This window comes from Lepidochelys kempii, chromosome 15 (assembly GCF_965140285.1).
Source record: "Lepidochelys kempii isolate rLepKem1 chromosome 15, rLepKem1.hap1, whole genome shotgun sequence".
Taxonomy (NCBI): Eukaryota; Metazoa; Chordata; order Testudines; family Cheloniidae; genus Lepidochelys; species Lepidochelys kempii.
Window position 1 is genome coordinate 4,064,616 of NC_136394.1, and position 26,013 is coordinate 4,090,628.

At 53.2% G+C, this 26,013-nt stretch overlaps 1 protein-coding gene across 1 annotated transcript; it reads left to right on the forward strand.

The window, feature by feature from the left end:
- Positions 1 to 2,886: 2,886 nt before the first annotated feature.
- LOC140898861 (2'-5'-oligoadenylate synthase 3-like) lies at positions 2,887 to 25,879 on the forward strand. Its single transcript, XM_078848984.1, has 6 exons — positions 2,887 to 2,922; positions 13,393 to 13,675; positions 14,526 to 14,644; positions 14,991 to 15,245; positions 25,106 to 25,246; positions 25,871 to 25,879. The coding sequence occupies exons 1-6, from the start codon at positions 2,887 to 2,889 to the stop codon at positions 25,877 to 25,879; spliced, it is 843 nt and encodes a 280-aa protein (XP_078705110.1).
- Positions 25,880 to 26,013: the final 134 nt, after the last annotated feature.

The window sequence follows — 26,013 nt, forward strand, 5'->3', positions numbered from 1 at the left end:
ACGTTTTCCAATTATTCCACATCCTTCTTGTAGTGTGGAGCCCAAAACTGGACACAGTACTCCAGATGAGGCCTCACCAATGTCGAATAGAGGGGAATGATCATGTCCCTCGATCTGCTGGCAATGCCCCTACTTATACACCCCAAAATGCCATTGACCTTCTTGGCAACAAGGGCACACTGTTGACTCATATCCAGCTTCTCATCCACTGTCACCCCTAGGTCCTTCTCTGCAGAACTGCTGCCGAGCCATTCGGTCCCTAGTCTGTAGCGGTGCATTGGATTCTTCCATCCTAAGTGCACTTGTCCTTGTTGAACCTCATCAGATTTCTTTTGGCCCAATCCTCGAATTTGTCTAGGTCCCTCTGTATCCTATCCCTACCCTCCAGCGTATCTACCACTCATCCCAGTTTAGTGTCATCCGCAAACTTGCTGAGGGTGAAATCCACACCATCCTCCAGAACATTAATGAAGATATTGAACAAAACCGGCCCCAGGACCGACCCTTGGGGCACTCCGCTAGATACCGGCTGCCAACCAGACATGGAGCCATTGATCACTACCCGTTGAGCCCGACAATCTAGCCAACTTTCTACCCACCTTGTAGTGCATCCGTCCAGCCCATACTTCTTTAACTTGCTGACAAGAATACTTGTGGGAGACCGTGTCAAAAGCTTTGCTAAAGTCGAGGAATAACACGTCCACTGTTTTCCCTTCATCCACAGAACTAGTTATCTCATCATAGAAGGCAATTAGGTTAGTCAGGCATAACTTTCCCTTGGTGAATCCATGCTGACTGTTCCTGATCACTTTCCTCTCCTCTAAGTGCTTCAGAACTGATTCCTTGAGGACCTGCTCCATGATTTTTCAAGGGACTGAGGTGAGGCTGACTGGCCTGTAGTTCCCAGGATCCTCCTTCTTCCCTTTTTTAAAGATGGGCACTACATTAGCCTTTTTCCAGTCATCCGGGACTTCCTCCGTTCGCCACGAGTTTTCAAAGATAATGGCCAATGGCTCTGCAATCACATCCGCCAATTCCTTTAGCACTCTCGGATGCAGCGCATCCGGCCCCATGGACTTGTGCACGTCCAGCTTTTCTAATAGTCCCGAACCACTTCTTCCTTCACAGAGGGCTGGCCACCTCCTCCCCGTGCTGTGCTGCCCAGTGCAGTAGATTTCTTGCCCGGCTGAACATGCTGCTGGGCCCCAGCCACCATGGCTCTGCCTTGCTCCTCTGGCCGCTCCTGCCCCCCACTCCGCCTCCCTCGCCCCCTGCCCAGGACTCTCCAGCAGCTGCGTGCAGCTCACAGAACCGAGCCCCTGGAGATGATCTGGAAAAGGCTTGAAAACGAGGTGATGGGAATCCAAGCTCTGCTAACGCTCTGCGATGGCAAAGGACTTGGACTCCTGCCCTCACGCTGGGGGTTGGCCCCTGGCACCACTGCTCTGAAATGGGGCCAGGATGGAACTGCTGGAGTTTTAGCTGAGCGAGGACAGGATCAGGCTGTGACCAAGTGGGACTATTGTTAATGTTTCCTCTGAATATTGTGGGGGTGCCTCAGTTTCCCCTATGCAGTTCTAGGTGGTGGTGTAAGGGTGTATGATCATTGCAGAGCCCTAGAGGGCAGGTGTGTGCAGGGGTCTGGACACAGAGAATGGCCAACACCCTGTTTCCTGGCAACTGATGGCCTGTTGGAGAACAAAGGAATCAGGTGTCCTCCTGGCCCGGGAAAGGGACAAAGCCCAGAGGAGGGGGGGCTGGAGGGAGTTTCAGTTTGGGGCTGGCTGGGACATGGAGTGAAGGGCAGACGTGGTTGTGGATCCAGCTGAGGGGTCCGGTTCTCTGCACCTGCAAGCTCTGTTTTAGACCATGTTCCTGTTGTCCAATAAACCTCTGTTCTACTGGCTAGCTGAGAGTCACGTCTGACTGTGAAATTGGGGGGCAGGACCCTCTGGCTTCCCCAGGAGCCCCGCCTGAGCGGACTCGCTGTGGGAAGCGCATGAAGGGGCAGAGGATGCTGAATGCTCCAAGGTCAGACCCAGGAAAGTGGAAGCTGTGTGAGCTTTTGTCCTGCAGACAGGCTGCTCACAGAAAGGAGACTTCCCCAGAGTCCTGACTGGCTTCATGGGGAGCAGTTCCAGAGCATCGCCCAGGGACTCCGTGACAACTGGTGGCAGTGGTGGGATGTACTGCACCCCGTGGACGGCGCTTCCTACAGTAAGTGACTGGGGAGCAGTAAAACGAACGGGGATTGACGGGGACCAGGTGTGCTGAAGATTCAGAAAGAGACGGTTTCAGGGGGCGGTTAACCCCTGGGAGTGTGTGACCAGAGAGAAGGACTTTTGCAGTAACAGGGTCCCCCGGGGGATTGCAGTGAGAGGTCCCAGGGGCGGAGGAGTCTGCAGCTCGACCCTGGCAAAGAGGTGGTGACCTCGAGAAGGGCTGGCACACTAGGGGTTCTCCTTGGAAACCATGGGGAGCTGCGAGCACACAGGCCTGTGAGTCCACAACAACTTGGGAAGAGCGGAGTGATGGCCTGTCACCGTCTCCTTAAGACGGACATTGTAACCCTGTGCTAAAAGAGAGGGTTGAGCATTGGAAAGTTCACCAAGGCACAGTTCATCATGCAGCTGGAGGAGGATGACCGCCCTAAGGAACAGATTCCTGACCCCAAATGGGGCTATAGCAGGATCTGGGAGCAGCTGAAGTGGTAGCCAGACATCCCCAAGACTCCTGTCCCCGACCAGATGAGGGTCTTCACGATCGGGTTCCCCATCCGGGGATCGGAGACGGACGGGATTGGAGCTGAGTCTGAGAGAGCAAGAAGACTGTGAGAAACGGTGAGAGCCCGAGAAAGAGTTGCAGAAGCAGCAGCATGAACTGGCGATGGGGGAGCGGAGAGGCACAGGGGACCTCCCAGGCGTGAGTGGGGATAGACCCCAGGGGGCCAGTTCTGCAGGGAACCTCGAGACTAAATTGCTGCCCCTGGTTAAGGAGGGGGGGATGTGGATGCCCACCTCACTGCCTTTGAGCAGGCTGGCGATTTGAACCAGGGGGACCCTGCGGAAAAGCCCCGGTGTCTAGCTCCCTTGCTGGGTCCTAAGGCCATAGACTTCGTGAGCCAGATGGTTGGGGAGGTGGACAGGCTCCCACTCCTGACCCCAACCTATATGTCTGTGTGGAGTTTCCTGGGGCCAGGCCCCTCGAACCCCCAGTGGGAGCAGAAGGTGATGGTCAATGGGGAGACATTCCTGGGGTGGTGAGATTCTGGGACAGAGAGAATTGTTGTCAGGCCCTGGGTGGTGCAGCCTCAGAGGCTGAGGGGCTGTGTGAGCTGGGTGAGGGTCCCAGGGATGAAGCCCCTCGCCCTGCCTATGGCCCAGATTCCTGTGCAGACCCAGGAGGGGTGGGGCTGGCTGGTCATTGGGGTGCTCCAGGATATCAGCTGTGAGACCCTGTTGGGGAGTGACTGTGTCTCTTTGGGACAGGATCCAGGCCCTGCTCCTGTAACATCCAAGGGTTTGAATTTGAATCCAGGGAACCAAGCGGTGGAGAGGGAAATGGTCAATGAAAATGCAGATGACCTGGCTGGCAGCAGGGAGGAGCTCCTAAACTCAGGCTACCTGCCTGCCTGTAACCAGACCCCTGGGGCTGGGTGGGACAGAGAGATGCTCCCTGCCCCCTTGCACACCGGAGAGGGGGCTCACGCTGGCTCTGATGCAGTGAGGAAAGCAGCGAGCTCGCTGCCTACCCCCACTGGGACAGCAAGGGCAGCGCTGAGCACAGTGGGAGCTGAGACCCCAGCTGAGTGGGGGGAGACACAGGCAGGGCAGGGTATCTGTTGGGAGTGGAAGGTGCTTGGTAAGGAAAGTCTGGATGAGCTTAGGCAGCCTTGTGAGCTGATGGCTGTGTCTAGTCAGCAGGGTGGGAAGACGAGGAGAATGGAAGATGAGTGTCCCTGGACCTTACTTGTTAGCTGGGTGGAGAATTGGGACAGTGAAGGAAATGTGCCTGTGTCTGTCAGGGGTATTGACTTGCCTATGGAGGGAGCTACCCCGGTCTCCAAGCAGTTGTCTGTGACCAGCCTTGTGTGCTGGGACAAGGGGAATGAGATCCCAAGCTGTGTGTCTGGTAAAGGAGAAAGTGTGCCCGGCTCTTCTTTGGCTGTGGAGCAGACAGACGGGGCCTTTCAGCCTGTGATGGATGAGGGTCGTGCAGTTGTCTCAGAGCTGGTTCTGGATTCAGCTAAAGCCCAGGAAGGGAAGGGTCCTAAGTTTGTGTCTGCTCGGGAGAATGGCCCTGTAACTAGGACGCATCCAGTTAGTGTCTATGTAAAATCCCAGAGCCCAGACAATTCTGGTGCTTGTATTTTTACTGTTTCTAGTGTGTTGTTGGGAAAGGGTGTAGCAACTCTGTCTAATCAGGGTGAGATCCTAGCCAGAGCACAAGGAGAGCATGAAGGTGATGTGATTGTGTTATCTACTGAGGGTGTGGAAACCTGCAGCAAGAAGGAAAAGATTCCTGAATTTGTGTGTGGCAAAGGGAAGGAGAATGCTTCTGACCTTTTCTCTAGGAAGTCTGTAAGTTTGCCTGAAAGGGGATTGTGTAGGAATCCGCCGGATTGGCCAGAGGTAATTCTGGATGTAGGGAGACCCAGAAAGAGTCTGTTGTTGCTCAGGAAAGTGTTCCTCTAGAGCAAGCCCTAGAAGAGGGTAAGAGCAGGGTGAAGAGGGTAAGAGCAGAATTTCTGAGAAGTGTGAATTGTTGCATCGAAAAGCCCTAGGGAAAGGAATCCTCATGGAGTCTTCGCAAGCAGTTTACTGCAACTGAAGGGTGTGAAAGTGATTTAATCAAGAAAGGTTCAGATCCTAAGGGCCAGAAGTTTTCTGTTGTGAATGGATCCACTGACTTTCCTGTTGAAAGATCCAGTGTGGATAGCTTTGAGAAGGTCTCAGATGGAGTGAAAGCTGTTAAGAAAGTTAAACAGTCCTATAACCAAGTGGCTGAGTTTGGCCAGCTTGTTGGGGAGAAGACCCAATCCCAGTTTGACCCCCTCGGGTTTTGGGAGTGGCCAAAGGACACGGGCCGCATAAACCTTCCCACATGCAGCCTGCGAGTGCTATCGACCACCCCAGACCTAAGGGAGGGCGTGAAACTCAAAGGGCCTGGTGTAACTCCTACCAAGGAATGAGAGAGATGCTGGGGCATCCATGGGAACATTGGTGGCTTCGAACTTCCTCAGGTCACCAGCTAAAGTGATCCGCTCAGTTCGATCTCGAACGGGGGAGAGATATGACGAAGTGGGACTGTTCTTAATGTTTCCTCTGAATAGTGTGGGGGTGCCTCAGTTTCCCCTAGGCAGTTCTTAAGTATCTAGGGGGTGGGGTAAGGGTGTATGATCATTGCAGAGCCCTAGAGGGCAGGTGTTTGCAGGGGTCTGGACACAGAGAATGGCTGACACCCTGTTTTCTGGCAACTGATGGCCTGGGCCCTTCCCCCCTGCAAGGTGAGAGCTAAAGGGTTGGAGAACAAAGGAATCAGGTGACTTCCTGGCCCGGGAAAGGGACAAAGCCCAGAGGAGGAGGGGCTGGAGGGAGTTTCAGTTTGGGGCTGGCTGGGGACATGGAGTGAAGGGCAGACGTGGTTGTCTGGCTCACTGCCCCCCAAAATGGATCCAGCTGAGGGGTCCTGTTCTCTGCACCTGCAAGCTCTGTTTTAGACCATGTTCCTGTGGTCTAATAAACCTCTGTTTTACTGGCTGGCTGAGAGTCCCGTCTGACTGCGAAGTTGGGGGGCAGGACCCTCTGGCTTCCCCAGGAGCCCTGCCTGAGCGGACTTGCTGTGGGAAGCGCATGAAGGGGCAGAGGATGCTTAATGCTCCGAGGTCAGACCCAGGAAGCTGGAAGCTGTGTGAGCTTTTTTGCCCTGCAGTCAGGCTGCTCCCAGAGAGGAAACTTCCCCAGAGTCCTGCCTGGCTTCATAGGGAGCAGTTCCAGAGCATCGCCCAGGGACTCGGTGACACAGGCCTACCACAGGCAATCCAGATGGTGCCCTCTAATTTACCTAGATTTTAGTAAGGTGTTTGATATCGTGCCACATGGGGAATTATTAGTTAAATTGGATAAGATGGGGATCAATGGGAAAATTGAAAGGTGGATATGGAATTGGTTAAAGGGGAGATTACAACGGGTCCTGCTGAAAGGTGAACTGTCAGGCTGGAGGGAGGTTACCAGTGGAGTTCCTCAAGGATCGGTTTTGGGACCAATCTTATTTAATCTTTTTATTACTGACCTTGGCACAAAAAGTGGGAGTGTGCTAATAAAGTTTGCGGATGATACAAAGCTGGGAGGCATTGCCAATTTAGAGAAGGACAGGGATATCCTACAGGAGGATCTGGATGACCTTGTAAACTGGAGTAATAGTAATAGGATGAAATTTAATAGTGAGAAGTGTAAGGTCATGCATTTAGAGATTAATAACAAGAATTTTAGTTATAAGCTAGGGACACATCAATTAGAAGTAACGGAGGAGGAAAAGGACCTCGGAGTATTGGTTGATCATAGGATGACTATGAGCCGCCAATGTGATATGGCCGTGAAAAAAGCTAATGCAGTCTTGGGATGCATCAGGAGAGGTATTTCCACTAGGGATAAGGAGGTTTTTGTACTGTTATACAGGGCAGTGGTAAGACCTCACCTGGAATACTGTGTGCAGTTCTGGTCTCCCATGTTTAAGAAGGATGAATTCAAACTGGAACAGGTACAGAGAAGGGCTACTAGGATGATCCGAGGAAAGGAAAACTTGTCTTATGAAAGGAGACTCAAGGAGCTTGGCTTGTTTAGCCTAACTAAAAGAAGGTTGAGGGGAGATATGATTGCTCTCTATAAATATATCAGAGGGATAAATACTGGAGAAGGAGAGGAATTATTTAAACTCAGCACCAATGTGGACACAAGAACAAATGGTGATAAACTGGCCACCAGGAAATTTAGACTAGAAATTAGACGAAGGTTTCTAACCATCAGAGGAGTGAAGTTTTAGAATAGCCTTCCAAGGGAAGCAGTGGGGGCAAAAGATCTATCTGGCTTTAAGATTAAACTCGATAAGTTTATGGAGGAGATGGTATGATGGGATAACATGGTTTTGGTAATTAAATATTCATGGTAAATAGGCCCAATGGCCTCTGATGGGATATTAGATGGGGTGGGATCCGAGTTACCCAGGAAAGAATTTTCTGTAGTATCTGGCTGATGAATCTTGCTCATATGCTCAGGGTTCAGCTGATCACCATATTTGGGGTCGGGAAGGAATTTTCCTCCAGGGCAGATTGGAAGAGGCCCTGGAGGTTTTTCGCCTTCCTCTGTAGCATGGGGCATGGGTCACTTGCTGGAGGATTCTCTGCTCCTTGAAGTCTTTAAACTACAATACTACAGGTGATATGGAGGGGCGGTGTTCAGCTATTGTGACCTGCACTGGATGTGCCATGTTTGTCTTTCTTCCACAGGACAGAAGCGACTTTGTCTGTACAAAGTGCAAGCTAGTATCCATATTGGAAGAGAAGATTGAAGGTCTGGAGCAACAGATATCGATCCTGCGTTGCATACGAGAATCTGAGGATTTCCTAGACAAAAGTCAGGATATGCTTCTACGGGCACAAAGCTCCAAAGATTTAGAGCAGGTTGCACAGCGGAGCCAAGAGGCCAGAGAAGAAGCTTGGCAACATGTGACCTCCAGAAGAAGAAGGGGGAATATCTGGGTACCAGCAACGCAGACACAGGTAAGTAACTGTTTTCATGTTCTCTCCATAGGTACCATTGCGGAGAGTGGACCAGACGATACGTCTGGGAGGAGAAAGCAGAAGGAGACTCCGCTGGTTGGAAGGCATGAGATGCGCTGTCCTAAAGTTGGGGGTTCCACGACCACCACTCCCAAGAGAAAGAGGCAGGTGATGGTGGTTGGGAACTCTCTCCTCCGGGGGACTGAGTCATCTATCTGCCGCCCTGACCGGGAAAACCGAGAAGTCTGCTGCTTGCCAGGGGCTAAGATTCGCAATGTGACAGAGAGACTGCCGAGACTCATCAAGCCCTCGGATCGCTACCCCTTCCTGCTTCTCCACGTGGGCACCAATGATACTGCCAAGAATGACCTTTAGTGGATCACTGCAGACTACGTGGCTCTGGGAAGAAGGATAAAGGAGTTTGAGGCGCAGGTGGTGTTCTCGTCCATACTCCCCGTGGAAGGAAAAGGCCAGGCTAGGGACTGTCGAATCGTGGAAGTCAACGAATGGCTACGCAGGTGGTGTCGGAGAGAAGGCTTTGGATTCTTTGACCATGGGATGGTGTTCCATGAAGGAGGAGTGCTGGGCAGAGATGGGCTCCACCTAACAAAGAGAGGGAAGAGCATCTTTGCGAGCAGGCTGGCTAACCTAGTGAGGATGGCTTTAAACCGGGGGAAGGAGACCAAAGCCCTGAGGTAAGTGCGCAAGCAGGATACCAGGAGGAAGCACAGGCAGGAACGTCTGTGAGGGGAGAGCTCCTACCTCATACTGAGAATGAGGGGCGATCAGCAGGTTATCTCAAGTGCCTATATACAAATGCACAAAGCCTTGGAAACAAGCAGGGAGAACTGGAGGTCCTGGTGAAGGCAAGGAATTATGACATGATTGGAATAACAGAGACTTGATGGGATAACTCACATGACTGGAGTACTGTCATGGATGGTTATAAACTGTTTAGGTAGGACAGGCAGGGCAGAAAAGGTGGGGGAGTTGCACTGTAAGTAAGAGAGCAGTATGACTGTTCAGAGCTCAAGTATGAAACTGCAGAAAAACCTGAGTGTCTCTGGATTAAGTTTAGAAGTGTGAGCAACAAGAGTGATGTAGTGGTGGGAGTCTGCTATAGACCACCGGACCAGGGGGATGAGGTGGATGAGGCTTTCTTCCGGCAACTCGCAGAAGCTACTAGATCGCACGCCCTGGTTCTCATGGGCGACTTTAATCATCCTGATATCTGCTCGGAGAGCACTACAGCGGTGCACAGACAATCCAGGAAGTTTTTGGAAAATGTAGGGGACAATTTCCTGGTGCAAGTGCTGGAGGAGCCAACTAGGGGGGAGCTTTTCTTGACCTGCTGCTCACAAACCGGGAAGAATTAGTAGGGGAAGCAAAAGTGGATGGGAATCTGGGAGGCAGTGACCATGAGTTGGTCGATTTCAGGATCCTGACACAGGGAAGAAAGAGAAGCAGCAGAATACGGACCCTGGACTTCAGGAAAGCAGACTTTGTCTCCCTCAGGGAACGGATGGGTAGGATCCCCTGCGGGAATAACATGAGGGGGAAAGGAGTCCAGGAGAGCTGGCTGTATTTTAAAAAATCTTTATTGAGGTTACAGGGACAAACCATCCCGATGTGTCGAAAGAATAGTAAATATGGCAGGCGACCAGCTTGGCTTAACAGTGAAATCCTTGCAGATCTTAAACATAAAAAAGAAGCTTACAAGATGTGGAAGATTGGACAAATGACCAGGGAAGAGTATAAAAATGTTGCTTGGGAATGTAGGAATGTTATCAGGAGGGCCAAATCGCACCTGGAGCTGCAGCTAGCAAGAGATGTTAAGAGTAACAAGAAGGGTTTCTTCAGGTATGTTGGCAACAAGAAGAAAGCCAAGGAAAGTGTGGGCCCCTTACTGAATGAGGGAGGCAACCTAGTGACAGAGGATGTGGAAAAAGCTAATGTACTCAATGCTTTTTTTGCCTCTGTCTTCACGAACAAGATCAGCTCTCAGACTGCTGCGCTGGGCAACACAGCATGGGGAGTAGCCCTCTGTGGAGAAAGAAGTGACTATTAGGGACTATTTAGAAAAGCTGGACGTGCACAAGTCCATGGGGCCGGACGAGTTGCATCCGAGAGTGCTAAAGGAGTTAGTGGATGTGATTGCAGAGACATTGGCCAATATCTTTGAAAACTTATGGCGATCGGGGGAAGTCCCGGACGACTGGAAAAAGGCTAATGTAGTGCCAATCTTTAAAAAAGGGAAGAAGGAGGATCCTGGGAACTACAGGCCAGTCAGCCTCACCTCACTGTGCATTCTGCTATATTCAAAATCAGATGAAGGCACAGGGGAGCAGCTCCTTGAGAAGCTATCTAGTATGTGTAGGAAGAGTTGCTTTATCATGGGGGGTTTGGATCGTCGGGGAGGGGGCACATGCTGCAGCGCTCATGCTACCATGGGAAAAACATCCTTGGAGTTTCTAATCGTTATAGCTGGGAACTTTCTAATGCAAAAAGCATCACAGTCAGCTCAGGGGAATTCTATATTATACTTCATTCTGAAGGATAAAGATGAATTATCACTGAACCCTGATGGTTACCTAGGTGCAAGTGATCATGATCTAATTTAATTTGCTCTGTGCAAACAGAAGATAGTCCCAACCAATATATAGACTTGGTGCTTTAAGAGGGCCAGTTTCCCAGAGCTGAAAACAGTCCTGAGCAAAATTGAATAGGAGGAAAAACATAAACATAAAAATATGAATGATTAGGAGCAGTTTAAGGATGCTTTATTACATGCCCAAGGGATCTGCAATTAAAGAAAATCATAGTTGAGAGGGAAGGTGAAAGGAGCAATTATATAAAATAGCAATGAGTACAAACTGGTAGTTAGGAATTGCAGACAATTGATAAGAGAAGCTAAAGATATCAATGAAAGCTCTATGGCCAATAGGGTTAAGGACGATGAGAAGGAATTCTTTAAATATTTCAAAAACAAATAAAATCCTAGCATATGGCATCGATCCGATACTAGATAAGGACAGTAAAGCTGTCAGTCATGATGCCTGACATCAGTCCCAGAGAAAATCAGGGAAAGTTTGGTATGGAGCACAATCAGTAAGGAATTAAGGAATGGCAGAATACGTATTGCCAGTCAACATGATTTCATGGCCCACAGATCTTGTGAAACAAATCATGTTTTCGGATGACATTACAAGTTTGCAGCTAGATCCACAAAGGGGTTTAGGCATCTAACTGCTGCTTTAGGTACCTAAATACAAAATTTAAATCCTCAAAACTGCTACTGAGCTACTGCCTAATCCTGTAGGTACTTACATTCCCAGGAGGACTTGCAAGTCTCACCCCAGAATACCCTATAGCCAGTGATTTGGACTCCCAGTGGGAGCCCTAGGTGCAAGGCCCTGCCCTGAATTAAGTAGAGTTGGGATCTGAAACCAGCTCTCCCACTCTGGGGAAGTGCTCCTCCTGCTCCAGTGTGTTTTGAGTGGGACCAATTCTCGGGTGCCTGGCTCTCCCCGTGCATTGCACAGGGAGGCTGGGTGCCTGACGGGCTGTGGATTCCACTGAGTGGCAGAGCACCTGAAGCTGGCTCAGCGTTGCAAAGCCTAGTTCCCCTTTGTGGATCTGGCCCAGCGGTTAGGGTGCTCCCCTGGGAAAGGTGTGGACATAATGTACTTTGACTCCTGGCAGGCATTTGCCTTGGTCCCATGTGACACTGGGAGTGAAAACTCAGCACCGTGCAAAATCACTGTAACCCATATCGAATCAGTTCAGAGTGCTCCTACTGATAAGTGTGCAAAAGCAAGTGTAAACAGGGAGTTATCATCCAATGGTGGGGTTTTAGTGGGGTCCCGCAGGGATCTGCTCTTGACTCAGTGCTGTTCCGTATCTTTATCCGTGATCTGGAAGTAAATATAAAATCATTGCTGGTAAGATTTGCATATGACACAAAGATTCATACCATGGTAAATAGTGATGAGGAGAGGTCAGTTACAGAGTGATCTGGATCCCTTAGTAAGTTGGGCTCATTGGAACAACATTACTACAGCGACATGCAAGGTCATACTGTCACGGAGTCCCTGGGCGATGCTCTGGAACTGCTCCCCATGAAGCCAGTCAGGACTCTGGGGAAGTCTCCTTTCTGTGAGCAGCCTGTCTTCAGGACACACAGCTCACACAGCTTCCACCTTCCTGGGTCTGACCTCGGAGCATTCAGTATCCTCTGCCCCTCCATGCGCTTCCCACAGCGAGTCTGCCCAGGCGGGACTCCTGGGGAAGCCAGAGGGTCCTGCCCCCCAACTTCACAGTCAGACGTGACTCTCAGCCAGCCAGTAAAACAGGTTTATTAGACGACAGGAACATGGTTTAAAACAGAGCTTGCAGGTGCAGAGAACCGGACCCCTCAGCTGGGTCCATTTTGGGGGGCAGTGAGCCAGACAACCACGTCTGCCCTTCACTCCATGTCCCAGCCAGCCCCAAACTGAAACTCCCTCCAGCCCCTCCTCCTCTGGGCTTTGTCCCTTTCCCGGGCCAGAAGGTCACCTGATTCCTTTGTTCTCCAACCCTTTAGCTCTCACCTTGCAGGGGGGAAGGACCCAGGTCATCAGTTGCCAGAAAACAGGGTGTCGGCCATTCTCTGTGTCCAGATCCCCTGCACACACCTACCCTCTATGCCCTCTAGGGCTCTGCAATGATCATACACCCTTACCCCACCCCCTAGATACTTAAGAACTGCCTAGGGGAAACTGAGGCACCCCCACACTATTCAGAGGAAACATTAAGAACAGTCCCACTTCGTCACACATACACCTAGGAAAGAAGACAGCGGGTCATAGGTTCAGGGCGGGGAGCTGGATCCTGGACATTAGTGACTGAACAGTACTTAGGAGTCATGGGGGAAGGCAGCTAAACATCAGCTCCCAGTGCAAGGCTTCTGTGATCCTTGGTCATTCGCAGAATTATAGCTGTGGATGCAGTTGGAACAGGGAGCTGGTATTTTCACTTTGGGTACAGAATTGGCGAGACAATTCCTGGATCCTGCTCACACTTTAAAATGAATGCTGAAAAAACTGGAAAGGGTTCAGAGAAGAGCCAAGGAATGATCTGAAGTGTTGAAAACCTGCCTTTACCCTGTTTGGCCTAAGAAGTTCCCTTTCTTTAGCTTAGCTAAGAGATGAGTAGGAGGTGACATGATCATGGGCTAAACCTACCTCCCTGGAAAGAGATTTCTTATAGCAGATGGCTCTTTAATCTAGCAGAAAAAGGCAGAACAAGATCTAGTAGCTGGAAGCTGCAGCGGGATAAATTTGGACTAGAAAGAAGATACTTTTTTTTTTTAAATGGGGGGTGTCGTTAACCAAAGGGACAGCTTAACCTAGGACGTGGTGGCTTCTCCGTCACTTGAAGTCTTTCACTCAAGACTGGGTTTTCTAACAGGTCTGCGTAGCTCAGCCAGACGTGATGGGCTGGATGCAGGAGTCCCTGGGCAGAGGTCTGGCGCTGTGTTCTGCAGGGCTCAGACTAGCTGATCAGTGGGCTCTGCAGGAGGGGTAGGGGAGGCAGGCCCAGCAGGTGACTTGGAACGAATTCCCCTCTCCCGGCAGGGTGGCTCCCTGGGCAAAGGCACGTCACTGAAAGGTGGTTCCGATGCCGACCTCGTGGTGTTCCTCAGCTGCTTCAAAGGGTACAGCGATCAGGAGACGACCCGGGCAGCGATCATCAAGGAGATCAAGAGGATGCTGGAGAAGTGCCAGCAGCAGAAGCAGTTTGAGGTGTCAATTAAGCAGTCCCGGTGGCCGAACCCCCGTGTGCTGAGCTTCATGATGAGTTCCAAGACGCTCGATGAATCCATAGAGTTTGACATGCTGCCAGCCTGCAACGCCCTGTGTACGTCCTGCTGCCCCTACTCCGCCAGGGACATGGGGCTGTGACGGCTGCCTGCTCTCTGGCCATCTCCAAAGGCCAGGGATTCTCCTTGGGGGGAGAGTCTGGGCCAAGAGCTGTGTTTTCCGGGTCCCTGGTGTCACGGTTTCTCCACAGATCCCTAGAGCTTTGCTACCCTGCTCTCTGCAATGGTACAACACCTGGAAATGGGTGTGCAGGGGAATTAAAATTTGGCCGCTTTTGGAGGGGCACTTTCTGTGCCTCCCACGGCCAGAGGAGCTTGCTCTCCACCCCCCACCCCTGCAGCCCCTTGGGAGCTGGCTTCTCCCCACTGCGCCCAGTAGAGCTGGTGCAGACCCCCCACCCCCACCCCATGGCCCCAGGGCCGGTGGAGCTCATTCTCTCTGCCCCGTCTGAGTTCTGTACCCCCGTTGATTGAGGGGTCCATGCCCCTGCTTGCCCCTCTGCACACACCCCTGCCCTGAAATGAATGCAGATACCCTCCCCCAGGCGCTGTGCCAGGTCCCACAGCTCAGGTGTCACGTGAACTCCTGCAGGGGTTGGACGGGCACTCGTGCTGCACTGGGTGGCATGAGAGACAGTGGCAGACCAATGGGAATCCTCCTCTGCTCCCAGCCTGCCTACCAGGCCTCTGCCCCCCAAGCTGGGTCCTTCTGCTAAATAGTCCCAGGTGGGTCCCCCTGCATTACCAGGGTCCAGGTTTGCACTGCAGGTGCCAAGCTGAGGTTAAACAGAGATGGAGCCCAGCCTGGCATGCGCCTGTGTGTTTATGTTCCCTGCCAGCCTCGGGTGCCAAGCCTGACTCCCAGGTGTACAAGGAGCTGATCCACAGCTACTCCCAGGGGGGGCGAGTTCTCTACCTGCTTCACTGAGCTGCAGCGGGATTTCGTGGTGGATCGCCGCACCAAAGTGAAAAGCCTGATCCGCCTGGTGAAATACTGGTACAAGCAGGTACGGTAGCCAGGCCAGGCTTCCCAGAGCCCCTGGGGCAGAGGTGGGGGGATCATGCTTTCCCCTCCCAGCACCCTCCACTCGCTTTGACTGGCACAGCAAAGCCTCTTCCCTAAATGCTTTTCCTTCTGAGTCTGAGATGATTGAATGGTGCCCAGATTGAGCTGGCACTGACAGGGCACTGTGGTGAGGAAGCTCACTGTGCCTGAGTCCCAGTTGGTACAGACAGGGCCCAGCTGCGGGGAGCTCCCCCTGCCCCAGCCCTGGTGCCCTTTGCTGAGTGGATTTTGGGGCACGAACTGGGCATTGAATCAAGGCTCATCTCTGTTCCTGTTGTCCATGCCAGCACATCCGTCCATACAAAGAGTACCTGAAGCGGGGGAGTCCCTGCCCCCCCCAGTATGCGCTGGAGCTCCTGTCTGTCTACGCCTGGGAGCAGGGCAGCAGGGATCGAGCCTTCGACATGGCCAAGGGCTTCCGGACGGTGCTGGAGCTGATCCGGCATTACAAGAAGCTCTCTGTCTATTGGACCATCAACTACAACTTTGCGGACAAGCTCCTGGAACGATTCTTGCACCGTCAGCTCCAGAAAGACAGGTCAGTTTCCCTCCGCATCATGCCCCACACACCCCACTCCTGCTCCGGGCCCCTGGGGTGGTCCTGTTCAGGTCCGCACTGGGAGCGGCTGGTGGGACCATGAAACCAGCAGCATGGTGTGTGGACGTGACTAGCGTGCTCAGGGCTCAGTCCAGGCAGAGCAGGGAGCTCAGGGTGGGAGATGCAGCCTGGTGCTCCCACATCTAGGCTGCTGGCTCCAGCTCGGGGTACGTGCCACAGGCAAAACCTGCTGTCCCAGGGATAGGGAGGAGCCGACACTCTAACTGCTCCCGGGGCACCTGCATCTCCGCTCCCCACCCTGCCAAGGAAGTCTGGGCTGAGCCCCGGGTGCCTGGTGTCAGGCTACAGGGGGAGGGGCGACTGCAGCACGGCTGAGCCCAGGAGACTGGCCCCCAAATCAGGAGACGTGGGAGTATTTGTTTCCTCATTTTGATACCCCCACAGGCAGCGCTGGCAGCCCCATCCGTGCTCAGTGAGCCACCCATGACGGGCCCAGCTACAGGAGCTCTCGCGACAAGACCCACCCGTGACCAAATGACACAGATTTGTACCCAGTGCTGCCTGACGGTGCAGAGAGCTCGCAGCTCCTCCCCAGAGCAAAACCTTCCAGGCAATTCATGCTGTAACCCTAGCTCCATAGCAGCCCATCCCCCCAGTCCTACAGCTGCCCAACCCCCTCCACTCCCAGCAATTCAGCAAGGCTTTTACCTGGGGCTTGTCCGATCCCAGCACGGCCAGTCTCAGGAGGTCAAAACTCCTGAGTCAGGTCCCAAAAAACCATGCTTTGTTATTTATTTATTTTAAAAGACACTACTGTGATTTTCGATCCGCCTTCTGAGTGTCGCCGTCGGCCTGTGTGGGTCTGTAGAGAGGGTAGCCTCACTCCGTTCAGGAAGAGGTCTAGCAGGGAATGAGTCTGGCCGCAGGAGTCTTCCTTTCTGAGGGCAGAAACAACACAGGCCCTAGGTCAGGGCGGGGCAAGGGCGAGCCAGGTGCTCAGGCCCTGAAGCAGGGACTGAGCAATAACCGTACATACAGTGGGCCCAGACCCTGGGTCTGAAGGAGAGAGGGGAGAGGGGAGAGGGGGAGATGGCCACCCACTGCGTCCCAGCCCGGGGTCCTAGCACAGCAGAAGACCCACTGCTAGATCAGTGGGGATCCTGGCCGCAGCACAGTGACGGGTTCATGGAATCACAGAATAGCAGGGCTAGAAGGGACCTCAGGAGGTTCTAGTCCAACCCCCGGCTCAAAGCAGGACCAACCCCAGCTAAATCATCCCAGCCAGGGCTTTGTCAAGCCGGGCCTTAAAAACTTCAAGGGAAGGAGATTCCACCACCTCCTTAGGGAACCTGTTCTGGCAGTGTCGCAGCCCGACTAGGATCGGCTGCCCCTGGGCTACTTCTGGCCTCCACCTCTGGAGGTACCGGGGTCAGGGTGGTGTCCTCAGGGGTGGTGCCCTCAGGGGGTTCCTCGGGATCGCTGGGGCAGGGCAGGCCCAGCCAGCTCTTGGGCCCACCGCAGGTCGCTGGGGCTTCCCAAGCGGGAGCTAGGCCAGAGGCATCTGGTCTCCCCAGCAACTGCCCTCCCGGTGAGCTCTGGGGTCGGGCTGTTGTACGTCTGTGCCACACCTGACCCTCTGGGGGGGCAGGCTCAGAGCTCCCTGGCTCTGCCCACTGTGGTGTCCGGAGGGGCTCCTCTCTCTCTGGGCAGCGGGGACCCCCACCGCCTCCCTACAGGGTCCCAGATTTATTGGGTCAGGAGAGTCTGGCCCCTGCTGCAGCTCTCACCCCACATCTGCCCATCTCCTGCCCAGCAATTGATTCTGCCCCCAACCTCCAAATCAATCCTGTCCCTCCACCCCCACATCAGTTCTGTCCTCCTCTGCCTCCCCTCTGCTCCTCCTGGGGCTCTTCACCAGCTTCTCCCAGGCCAGGGGGAGACAGCTGCAGTGGGATCCCCTACCCCCTTCCAGGCTGTGGAGGGCTTTAGAGGCTTTTCACCCCCCTCTACCCCTGCCCAGGTGGGTGCTGCAGGGGTGGGGGAGCAGAGGAACCATCCTGTCCCCATTGCTCACAGGAGGAGGAGATGGAGCCTCCCTGAGCTGCTGAGCTCCCCCCTCCCCTCATGTGAGAATAGTGTCGGGTGCCCCCCAGAAGGCGGGGCAGTGGGGAAGGCAGCCAAGCAGAGCTGCTGGGCGCGGCTGAAATGGCTGAAAAACTTCTAAGGAAGGAGATTCCACCACCTCCCTAGGTTACGCATTCCAGTGTTTCACCACCCTCCTAGTGAAAAAGTTTTTCCTAATATCCAATCTAAACCTCCCCCACTGCAACTTGAGACCATTACTCCTTGTCCTGTCCTCTTCCACCACTGAGAATAGTCTAGAACCATCCTCTCTGGAACTACCTCTCAGGTAGTTGAAAGCAGCTATCAAATCCCCCCTCATTCTTCTCTTCTGCAGACTAAACAATCCCAGTTCCCTCAGCCTCTCCTCATAACTCATGTGTTCCAGACCCCTAATCATTCTTGTTGCCCTTTGCTGAGAGTGCAATCCACACCATCCTCCAGATCATTTATGAAGATATTGAACAAAACCGGCTCCAGGACCGACCCTTGGGGCACTCCACTTGACACCGGCTGCCAACCAGACATGGAGCCTTGATCACTACCCGTTGAGTCCGGCAATCTAGCCAACTTTCTACCCACCTTATAGTGCATTCATCCAGCCCATACGTCCTTAACTTGCTGACAAGAATACTGTGGGAGACTGTGTCAAAAGCTTTGCTAAAGTCAAGATAAAATACATCCACTGCTTTCCCTTCATCCACAGAACCAGTAATATCCTCATAGAAGGCAATTAGATTAGTCAGGCATGACCTTCGCTTGGTGAATCCATGCTGACTGTTCCTGATCACTTTCCTCTCATGTAAGTGCTTCAGGATAGATTCCTTGAGGACCTGCTCCATGATTTTTCTGGGGACTGAGGTGAGGCTGACTGGCCTGTAGTTCCCAGGATCCTCCTTCTTCCCTTTCTTAAAGATTGGCACTACATTAGCCTTTTTCCAGTCATCCGGGACTTCCCCCGTTCGCCACGAGTTTTCAAAGATAATGGCCAATGGCTCTGCAATCACAGCCGCCAATTCCTTTAGCACTCTCGGATGCAACTCGTCCGGCCCCATGGACTTGTGCACGTCCAGCTTTTCTAAATAGTCCCTAACCACCTCTTTCTCCACAGAGGGCTGGCCATCTATTCCCCATGTTGTGATGCCCAGCACAGCAGTCTGGGAGCTGACCTTGTTCGTGAAGACAGAGGCAAAAAAAGCATTGAGTACATTAGCTTTTTCCACATCCTCTGTCACTAGGTTGCCTCCCTCATTCAGTAAGGGGCCCACACTTTCCTGGGCTTTCTTCTTGTTGCCAACATACCTGAAGAAACCCTTCTTGTTACTCTTGACATCTCTTGCTAGCTGCAGCTCCAGGTGTGATTTGGCCCTCCTGATTTCATTCCTACATGCCCGAGCAATATTTTTATACTCCTCCCTGGTCATATGTCCAACATTCCACTTCTTGTAAGCTTCTTTTTTATGTTTAAGATCCGCTAGGATTTCACCGTTAAGCCAAGCTGGTCGCCTGCCATATTTACTATTCTTTCGACACATCGGGATGGTTTGTCCCTGTAAGCTCAACAGGGATTCTTTGAAATACAGCCAGCTCTCCTGGACTCCTTTCCCCTTCATGTTATTCCCGCAGGGGATCCTACCCATCCGTTCCCTGAGGGAGACAAAGTCTGCTTTCCTGAAGTCCAGGGTCCGTATCCTGCTGCTTACCTTTCTTCCCTGTGTCAGGATCCTGAACTCGACCAACTCATGGTCACTGCCTCCCAGATTCCCATCCACTTTTGCTTCCCCTACTAATTCTTCCCGGTTTGTGAGCAGCAGGTCAAGAAAAGCTCCCCCCCTAGTTGGCTCCTCTAGCACTTGCACCAGGAAATTGTCCCCTACGCTTTCCAAAAACTTCCTGGATTGTCTATGCACCGCTGTATTGCTCTCCCAGCAGATATCAGGAAAATTAAAGTCACTCATGAGAACCAGGGTGTGCGATCTAGTAGCTTCTGCGAGCTGCTGGAAGAAAGCCTCGTTCACCTCATCCCCCTGGTCCGGTGGTCTATAGCAGACTCCCACCACTACATCACTCTTGTTGCTCACACTTCTAAACTTAATCCAGAGACACTCAGGTTTTTCTGCAGTTTCGTACCGGAGCTCTGAGCAGTCATACTGCTCCCTTACATACAGTGCTACTCCCCCACCTTTTCTGCCCTGCCTGTCCTTCCTGAACAGTTTATAACCATCCATGACAGTACTCCAATCATGTGAGTTATCCCACCAAGTCTCTGTTATTTCAACCACGTCATAATTCCTTGACATCACCAGGACCTCCAGTTCTCCCTGCTTGTTTCCAAGGCTTTGTGCATTCGTATATAAGCACTTGAGATAACCTGCTGATCGCCCCTCATTCTCAGTATGAGGCAGGAGCGCTCCCCTCACAGACGATCCTGCCTGTACTTCCTCCCGGTATCCCGCTTTCCCACTTACCTCAGGGCTTTGGTCTCCTTCCCCCGGTGAACAAAGTTTAAAGCCCTCCTCACTAGGTTAGCCAGCCTGCTTGCGAAGATGCTCTTCCCTCTCTTCATAAGGTGGAGCCGTCTCTGCCCAGCACTCCTCCTTCATGGAACACCATCCCATGGTCAAAGAATCCAAAGCCTTCTCTCCGACGCCACCTGCGTAGCCATTCGTTGACTTCCACGATTCGACGGTCCCTGCCCAGGCCTTTTCCTTCCATGGGGAGGATGGGCGAGAACACCACTTGTGCCTCAAACTCCTTTATCCTTCTTCCCAGAGCCACGTAGTCCGCAGTGATCCGCTCAAGGTCATTCTTGGCAGTATCATTGGTGCCCACGTGGAGCACCAATGATACTGCCAAGAATCTTTGGTCCAGTCGGTGGTGCTGTGGGGCTAAAGCAGGCTAGTCCCTACATGTCCTGGCACCACGCTGTGCCCTGGAAGAGGCCAGCAGGTCCGGCTCCTAGGGAGGGGGCCCACAGGGCTCTGCGCACTGACCCCACCCCAAGCACCGGCTCCGCACTCCCATTGGCCAGGAACCGTGGCCAATGGGAGCTGGGGGGGTGTGCCTGCGGGCGAGAGCAGCGCACAGAGCCTCCTGGCCCCCCAATCTAGGAGCTGGACCTGCTGGCCGCTTCCAGGGCCCAGTGCGTTGCCAGGACAGGCAGGGAGCCTGTGTTAGCCCCACTGCGCCGCTGACCAGGAACCGCCCAAGGTAAGCCCATGCCCCAATCCCCTGCCCCAGCCCTGAGCCCCCCTCAAACCAAGAGCCTCCTCCTGCCTCAACCCACAACCCCATCCTACACTCTGAATCCTTCAGCCCCACCCTGCAACCTGCAGCCCCCTTCTGCATCCCAAACCCCTCATCCCCGGCCCCACCCCAGAGCCCACACCCCCATCCCAGAGCCCATCCCCCTCCTGCACCCCGCAACCCCCTGCCCCAGCCCAGTGAAAGTGAGTGAGGGTATGGGAGAGTGAGCCACAGAGGGAGAGAGAATGTAGTGAGCTGTGGGAGGGGTCTTGGGGAAGGGGCAGAGGCAAGGCCTCAGGCATAGGGCGGGGCTAGGGTGTTCTGTTTTGTGCGATTAGAAAGTTGGCAACCCTAAGCCTGGGGCAGCCAGGGCTTGACTCCACCAGGGACCCACTGCACCCAGAAGAGAGAGAAGGGCTTCTCTCCAAGAGATGCCAGCCCCTCTCCTTGAGCTCCCACTCCACCAGCCAGCTGAGGCCTGTGGGGTGGCGCCGGGGCAAGGCCGTCCTTGCTACTCTGTTCGTAGCATTTGGTGCTTAGAGCAGCATGATGGGTTGCTTATGGGTCGGGTCCCGTTTCCTTCTTTTAATTCACCTCCATCTTTCTGGGAATAAACGTAGTTTCTCTTCATTATCTGCTGGTCCTGGGTTCCCCTAACAATAAAGCGTGACGTGCCAGAGGTTGTAGGAGCTGTCTAGTCAGTGGCTGATCCAGCCACTAAGCGGAGACACTGAGTGTACAGGCCCACTAGTCCTGTGGAGGGTCACCATGCCCTGTGGAAGGAGGAATAAGAGGCTGTACCACCCTTGGGGGATCAGGGGTGCTCTAGGAGGAGGTGACATGAAAATACCCCTGATAGCTGGGGCAGGAAGTGCTGCCCACAGGGAGGGGTGCCCGACGCTTCCAGTCTCAGGCCCTGGTCTCAGTTGTGTATCACAGTGCCAGGCTTTAGCTGCTTGGGTTGAAGTTTCCCATGTTGAGTGTCTCAGGCCGAATATTTGGGAGAACATTTCAGGCAAAAGTGGTTCAGCTGTTTCTGAGAATGAGATTAGCGAACAATATGTTGTTTTGCCCACGTTAACCCTTGTAACCCCTTCTTTGAGAAGCTCTAGCTCCCTGAGGCTTTGGAGCAGGAGCTGAAAATTTAGCAGGTGGGTCACCCTGGGGTCTGGGAGATGCCTTTTGCCATCCCATGAAAATTGCCCCAACTTTTGCCAAGTTAGAAGCATCTGTAAAATATCTCCCTTTTACACACATGGTGCAGACTTGTTAGAACTTCGCAGCTAAGCTCTCTGAAGCTTCCATCTGCTCTAGGCCCTCACAGCTGCTACCTGTGACCAGACTTCACCTGCATGAGCAGCACAGAGCAACCGAGCATGCTCCGTCCCAGGGCTGAGCAGCACTCTCCTTGCAATTGCTGGTCCTGGCTACTGGGCACTGCTGTGGAGCTAGAATTGAGAGGAGAGGGTGTGACAGGTTGTCACCCCTGGGGTGCAGTCTGGGAGCTGTGAGAAACCACTGCGCTCCTCTAACCACTCAGTTGGGCTGATCCTGGTCACACTGCTTCCTTGGCTGGAGACACAACCAGCCTCACCCAGGCCCCGTTATCACCCAACAAGACAGTAGGTGGTGCCACTCACCCAAACTGCGTTACCTGAGTGCAACCAGCAGACACCAGCCAATTTCCCAGCTCCCCAGGCACGTATCCCACCTCTGGAGAATAAACCCAAAATGGTACCATCTTACACTGCACAGGGACTTATACAATGTAAGCTCATAGAGTTCACCCTCCCCTCAAGATGGGAAGGAGATGCACAATACGCTTGTGTCAAACCAAACTGAGATTTTCTCCAGGCTCTTCAGTCAAAGGCACACTGGTTTTAGATAAAGCAAAAAAAAAACCCACCAAGTTTATTAACTACAAAAGATAGATTTGAAGTGACTATAAGTGATAGCAAACAGATCAAAGCAGATTACCTAGTAAATAAACAAAAACCCAAACTAATCTTAACATACTAGAAGGATAGGATTTGAATTAACAATCTCTCACCCTGACTGATGATACACGCAGGCTCGCAGATTCTCAAGGCACAAGCCACTCTTGCTTTGCAGCTTGGGCTCCCCACCCCTGTGTAAGCAGTGTCAGGATGAGCTCCACCCTGACATCTGGTGGTGAGGTGTGGCAAGTTGTGGAAAGGAACTTCAGGGGCTGATCTCATTTGCATAGGCACACCCACCCCACCTAGCATGAGGTCATAAATGCCCAAATGGTCACTTTGGCTGAAGTGGGATCCCCAGTGTCTCTGTTATTGGGACAGGAAGAATAAATTGTTATTATCCTGATTATGGGAATCAAGGACAGTGGAACTGCACTTGGCCTTTTGTTATGATGGAGGGACTCACCATCAACTAAGTAGCACTTGCTAGGTAAGGAACATGGGTTCCAAAACTCTGTGACTTGAGAGAGGTTGGGGCTAGGTATTAATACTTGGAGGTATGGGTGCCCTCCCTCCCCCCCGAGGGCCTTACATGCTAATTGCACTTCCTCCTGTCTCCACTGTGGAATATTTTTGATCCTATTAGGAGTCTAGTTACAGGCTGTCTGAACTGAATTCACTTTGGGCTAATGGTGCACCAGCACTGAGGCTCCCCTATTACAAGCTGAAATCACAAAAGAGCTAAACTTACTAAGAGCTGAAATCACTGAGTGTTGTGTTAAGTAGGGGGGGAGCCTGAAGATATATGGTGGAGCAGTTTGTGGGATGGCAAGCAGAGCGGCTGGTGGAGCAGAGCAGTTTGCGGGATGCCTAGAGCAGCCCATGGGGTGGCTGGCAGAGCGGAGCCCCATGGAGAGGTGGGGCCCCTTAACACCTTGCCCCCAATCTCCACCCAGGTTGCGGGGTAAAACTCTGCAGATAAACTTTTGAACTATGGGACTGCCCTGACCAGGGACAGAGACTTTTGGGTTGTTGGACTTTTGGAGCTTTGGGTGATTTGGGGTTGCTGGACTCACGAACTAAAGGGAAAGGACAGGACCCAATTTGCTTGGGGTGGGTTTTTGCTCATGGGTTGTGTTAGGAATCCTGTTGGTGGTGTTTCCCCAACATAATGCCACATTGTTTCTCTCTGTTGTTGAAAGGCTTTTTGCTACACTCAGACTCTGTGCTTGCGAGAGGGGAAGTATTGCCTCTTGGAGGCGCCCAGCGGGGGTGGTATATATTTGTCCCAGGTCGCTGGGTGGGGGCTCGAGCCGGTTTGCATTGTGTTATTGGAATGGATCCCCTAGATACTGAACCTGGCCCTTGTTGCTGCCAACTCTGACAGGCAGAAGGGTTACACCTGTTCCAAGTCCTTTTCTTTTGGAGCTTTTCTTAGGTGTTCAGTTGTCAGGGAGTGAAGAACAAGTCTCTAAGGTGCCACAAGTCCTCCTTTTCTTTTTGTGAATACAGACTAACACGGCTGTTACTCTGAAACCGAACAACAGATGATGTCACTCCCTTATTTAGCATTAGCATATGGCAGTAACCCCTTGTTCCAAACCAGTTCCCAGCCCAGCTTGTGGAAAAATACAGGCAGCCAAAATGGAGTCCAGAGACATGTGGTCTGGTCACATGCCCTTGCAGAGTCAGAGTAGCATTCTCAGGAAGGCTCGGGGGTGGGGGGAAAGATAAGCTTTTCCTAAAGCCTATTGTTTTCCCTAATGGCCCATTACCTGGGGATTACAGTGGAGGAGAAGATGGATATGAGTCAACAGTGTGCCCTTGTTGCCAAGAAGGCTAACGGTCTATTGGGCTGCATTAGTAGGAGCGCTGCCAGCAAACCAAGGGAAGTGATTATTCCCCTCTATTCGGCACTGCGTCCAGAAAGGTGTTAATTATGCTAGCTGAGCTGAGAACCCAAGAGCTGGGAAATGCCAGCCCCTGCCGCATGTTCCCATTTATTTGTACATTAACCTATTGATCCTGGCTCTGATTCCCCAGACACTCCAGCTGCTGTGCACCGCTCTGGAGGGGGAGATACTGGGGGGTGATCGACGTGGAAAGGGGTGGAGCTGGGAGGGCACTGACAGGAGGGTCGGGGGCAGGGAGGGGGTGGTGCAGTGGTGGGGATGCAGGGTGGGAATTGAGTACCAGTGCAGCACCGCTGCAAGGCAGGGCTCAGCGCTGCCGTAAGCTACTGGGGCTCAGTGGGTCACAAAGGGAGGCAGCACCTCCCCACAAGGCTCCCGTAGCACTGGGCTTGATCCCACCCTGGGGCCCTGTGTGCGAGGGGCCCCTGGAGAGCAGCGAGAGCCACATATGCACTTGGCCGCTGGGATGAGAGGGAGGCCTGGCTGGTGCAGTCAGTGTGAGACAGGAGCTAAGCGGTACAGAGCCTGTGGGCGCGGGGGCAGCGTGGTGTCTGGCCAGGCTGCAGGGTCCCTGCCTCTGCCCGGTAGCGGCTGCACCGGGACTCGGTGTCTCTCTCAATTTCAAGCCCCTCATCCTGGACCTGGCGGATCTGATGGGGATTGTGGGGGAGGGGAGCAGCTGGGACCTAGTTGCATGGGCGTGCTGCTGTGGCCAGCGATGCTGCCGGAAGCCTGCTGGATCTGCACTCCAGCCCTGGCCCGCACTGGTGAGAGCGGGACTCCCTGTCCATGTGGGAGGGGCTCCGGCAGAACAGGGACCAGCCCCCAGCTCCATGCACAAGGGCACCAAGATGGGCCAGGCCTCGGAGAGCCCCCTCCCCTCACAGCAAGTCTTCTCTCTCTCACCCCCAGACGCAAATTGCAGTCGGTGCAGGCAGGGTAACCTCAGGGGAGTCATCCCTGCAACCCCTGTGCAGCCCCCGCCTGTCCTCTGGGCAGGGCTTGGCCCTTTGCTCTCCCTGTGCTATCCTGGCATGGGGGAGTCCCTGCTCCACCTTCTCCCAGCACAGTTTCCCGAGCCCTCTGCCCTGCATCCCCCCACCCCCGAGCTGGGCTCCCTGGAGTGACCCATCCTGGCAGGGTGGGATTGAGGGCTGGCCCCAGCGCCCTTGCAGTGCCATCAGGACACTGCAGATACCTCCCAAGGTTAAGGGTGCTTCTCTTCACAGACAGTCCCACTTGTCGGGTGAAACAAACACAGTGCCTGTGACACAGGCCCATGCTTGTGGTGGCCCGAGGGCCTGGCTGATCCTAGAGCCCCGGGGCTAAGATGGAACAATTGCCTCCACTGGGTAGGCGCGATCCCCAACTGCTGTGTTTCCCTTTTTCAGCCACAGTAGACAGTAGATTGCGGGGTTCAAGGACACCCAGCAGCCTGGGGAGATCGACCAAGAATACCCCATTAATGTGAAGCAGATGATCATAAGATCATAAGAGCGGCCAGACTGGGTCAGATCAAAGGTCCATCCAGCCC

Excerpts from the sequence above, each read along its gene's own strand:
- LOC140898861 (XM_078848984.1), top strand. The coding sequence starts at position 2,887 with ATGGGGGAGCGGAGAGGCACAGGGGACCTCCCAGGC. Across the intron at positions 2,923-13,392 it reads GCACAGGGGACCTCCCAGGC|GGTGGCTCCCTGGGCAAAGG; the intron begins GTGAGTGGGGAT and ends CTCTCCCGGCAG. Across the intron at positions 14,645-14,990 it reads TGAAATACTGGTACAAGCAG|CACATCCGTCCATACAAAGA; the intron begins GTACGGTAGCCA and ends TGTCCATGCCAG.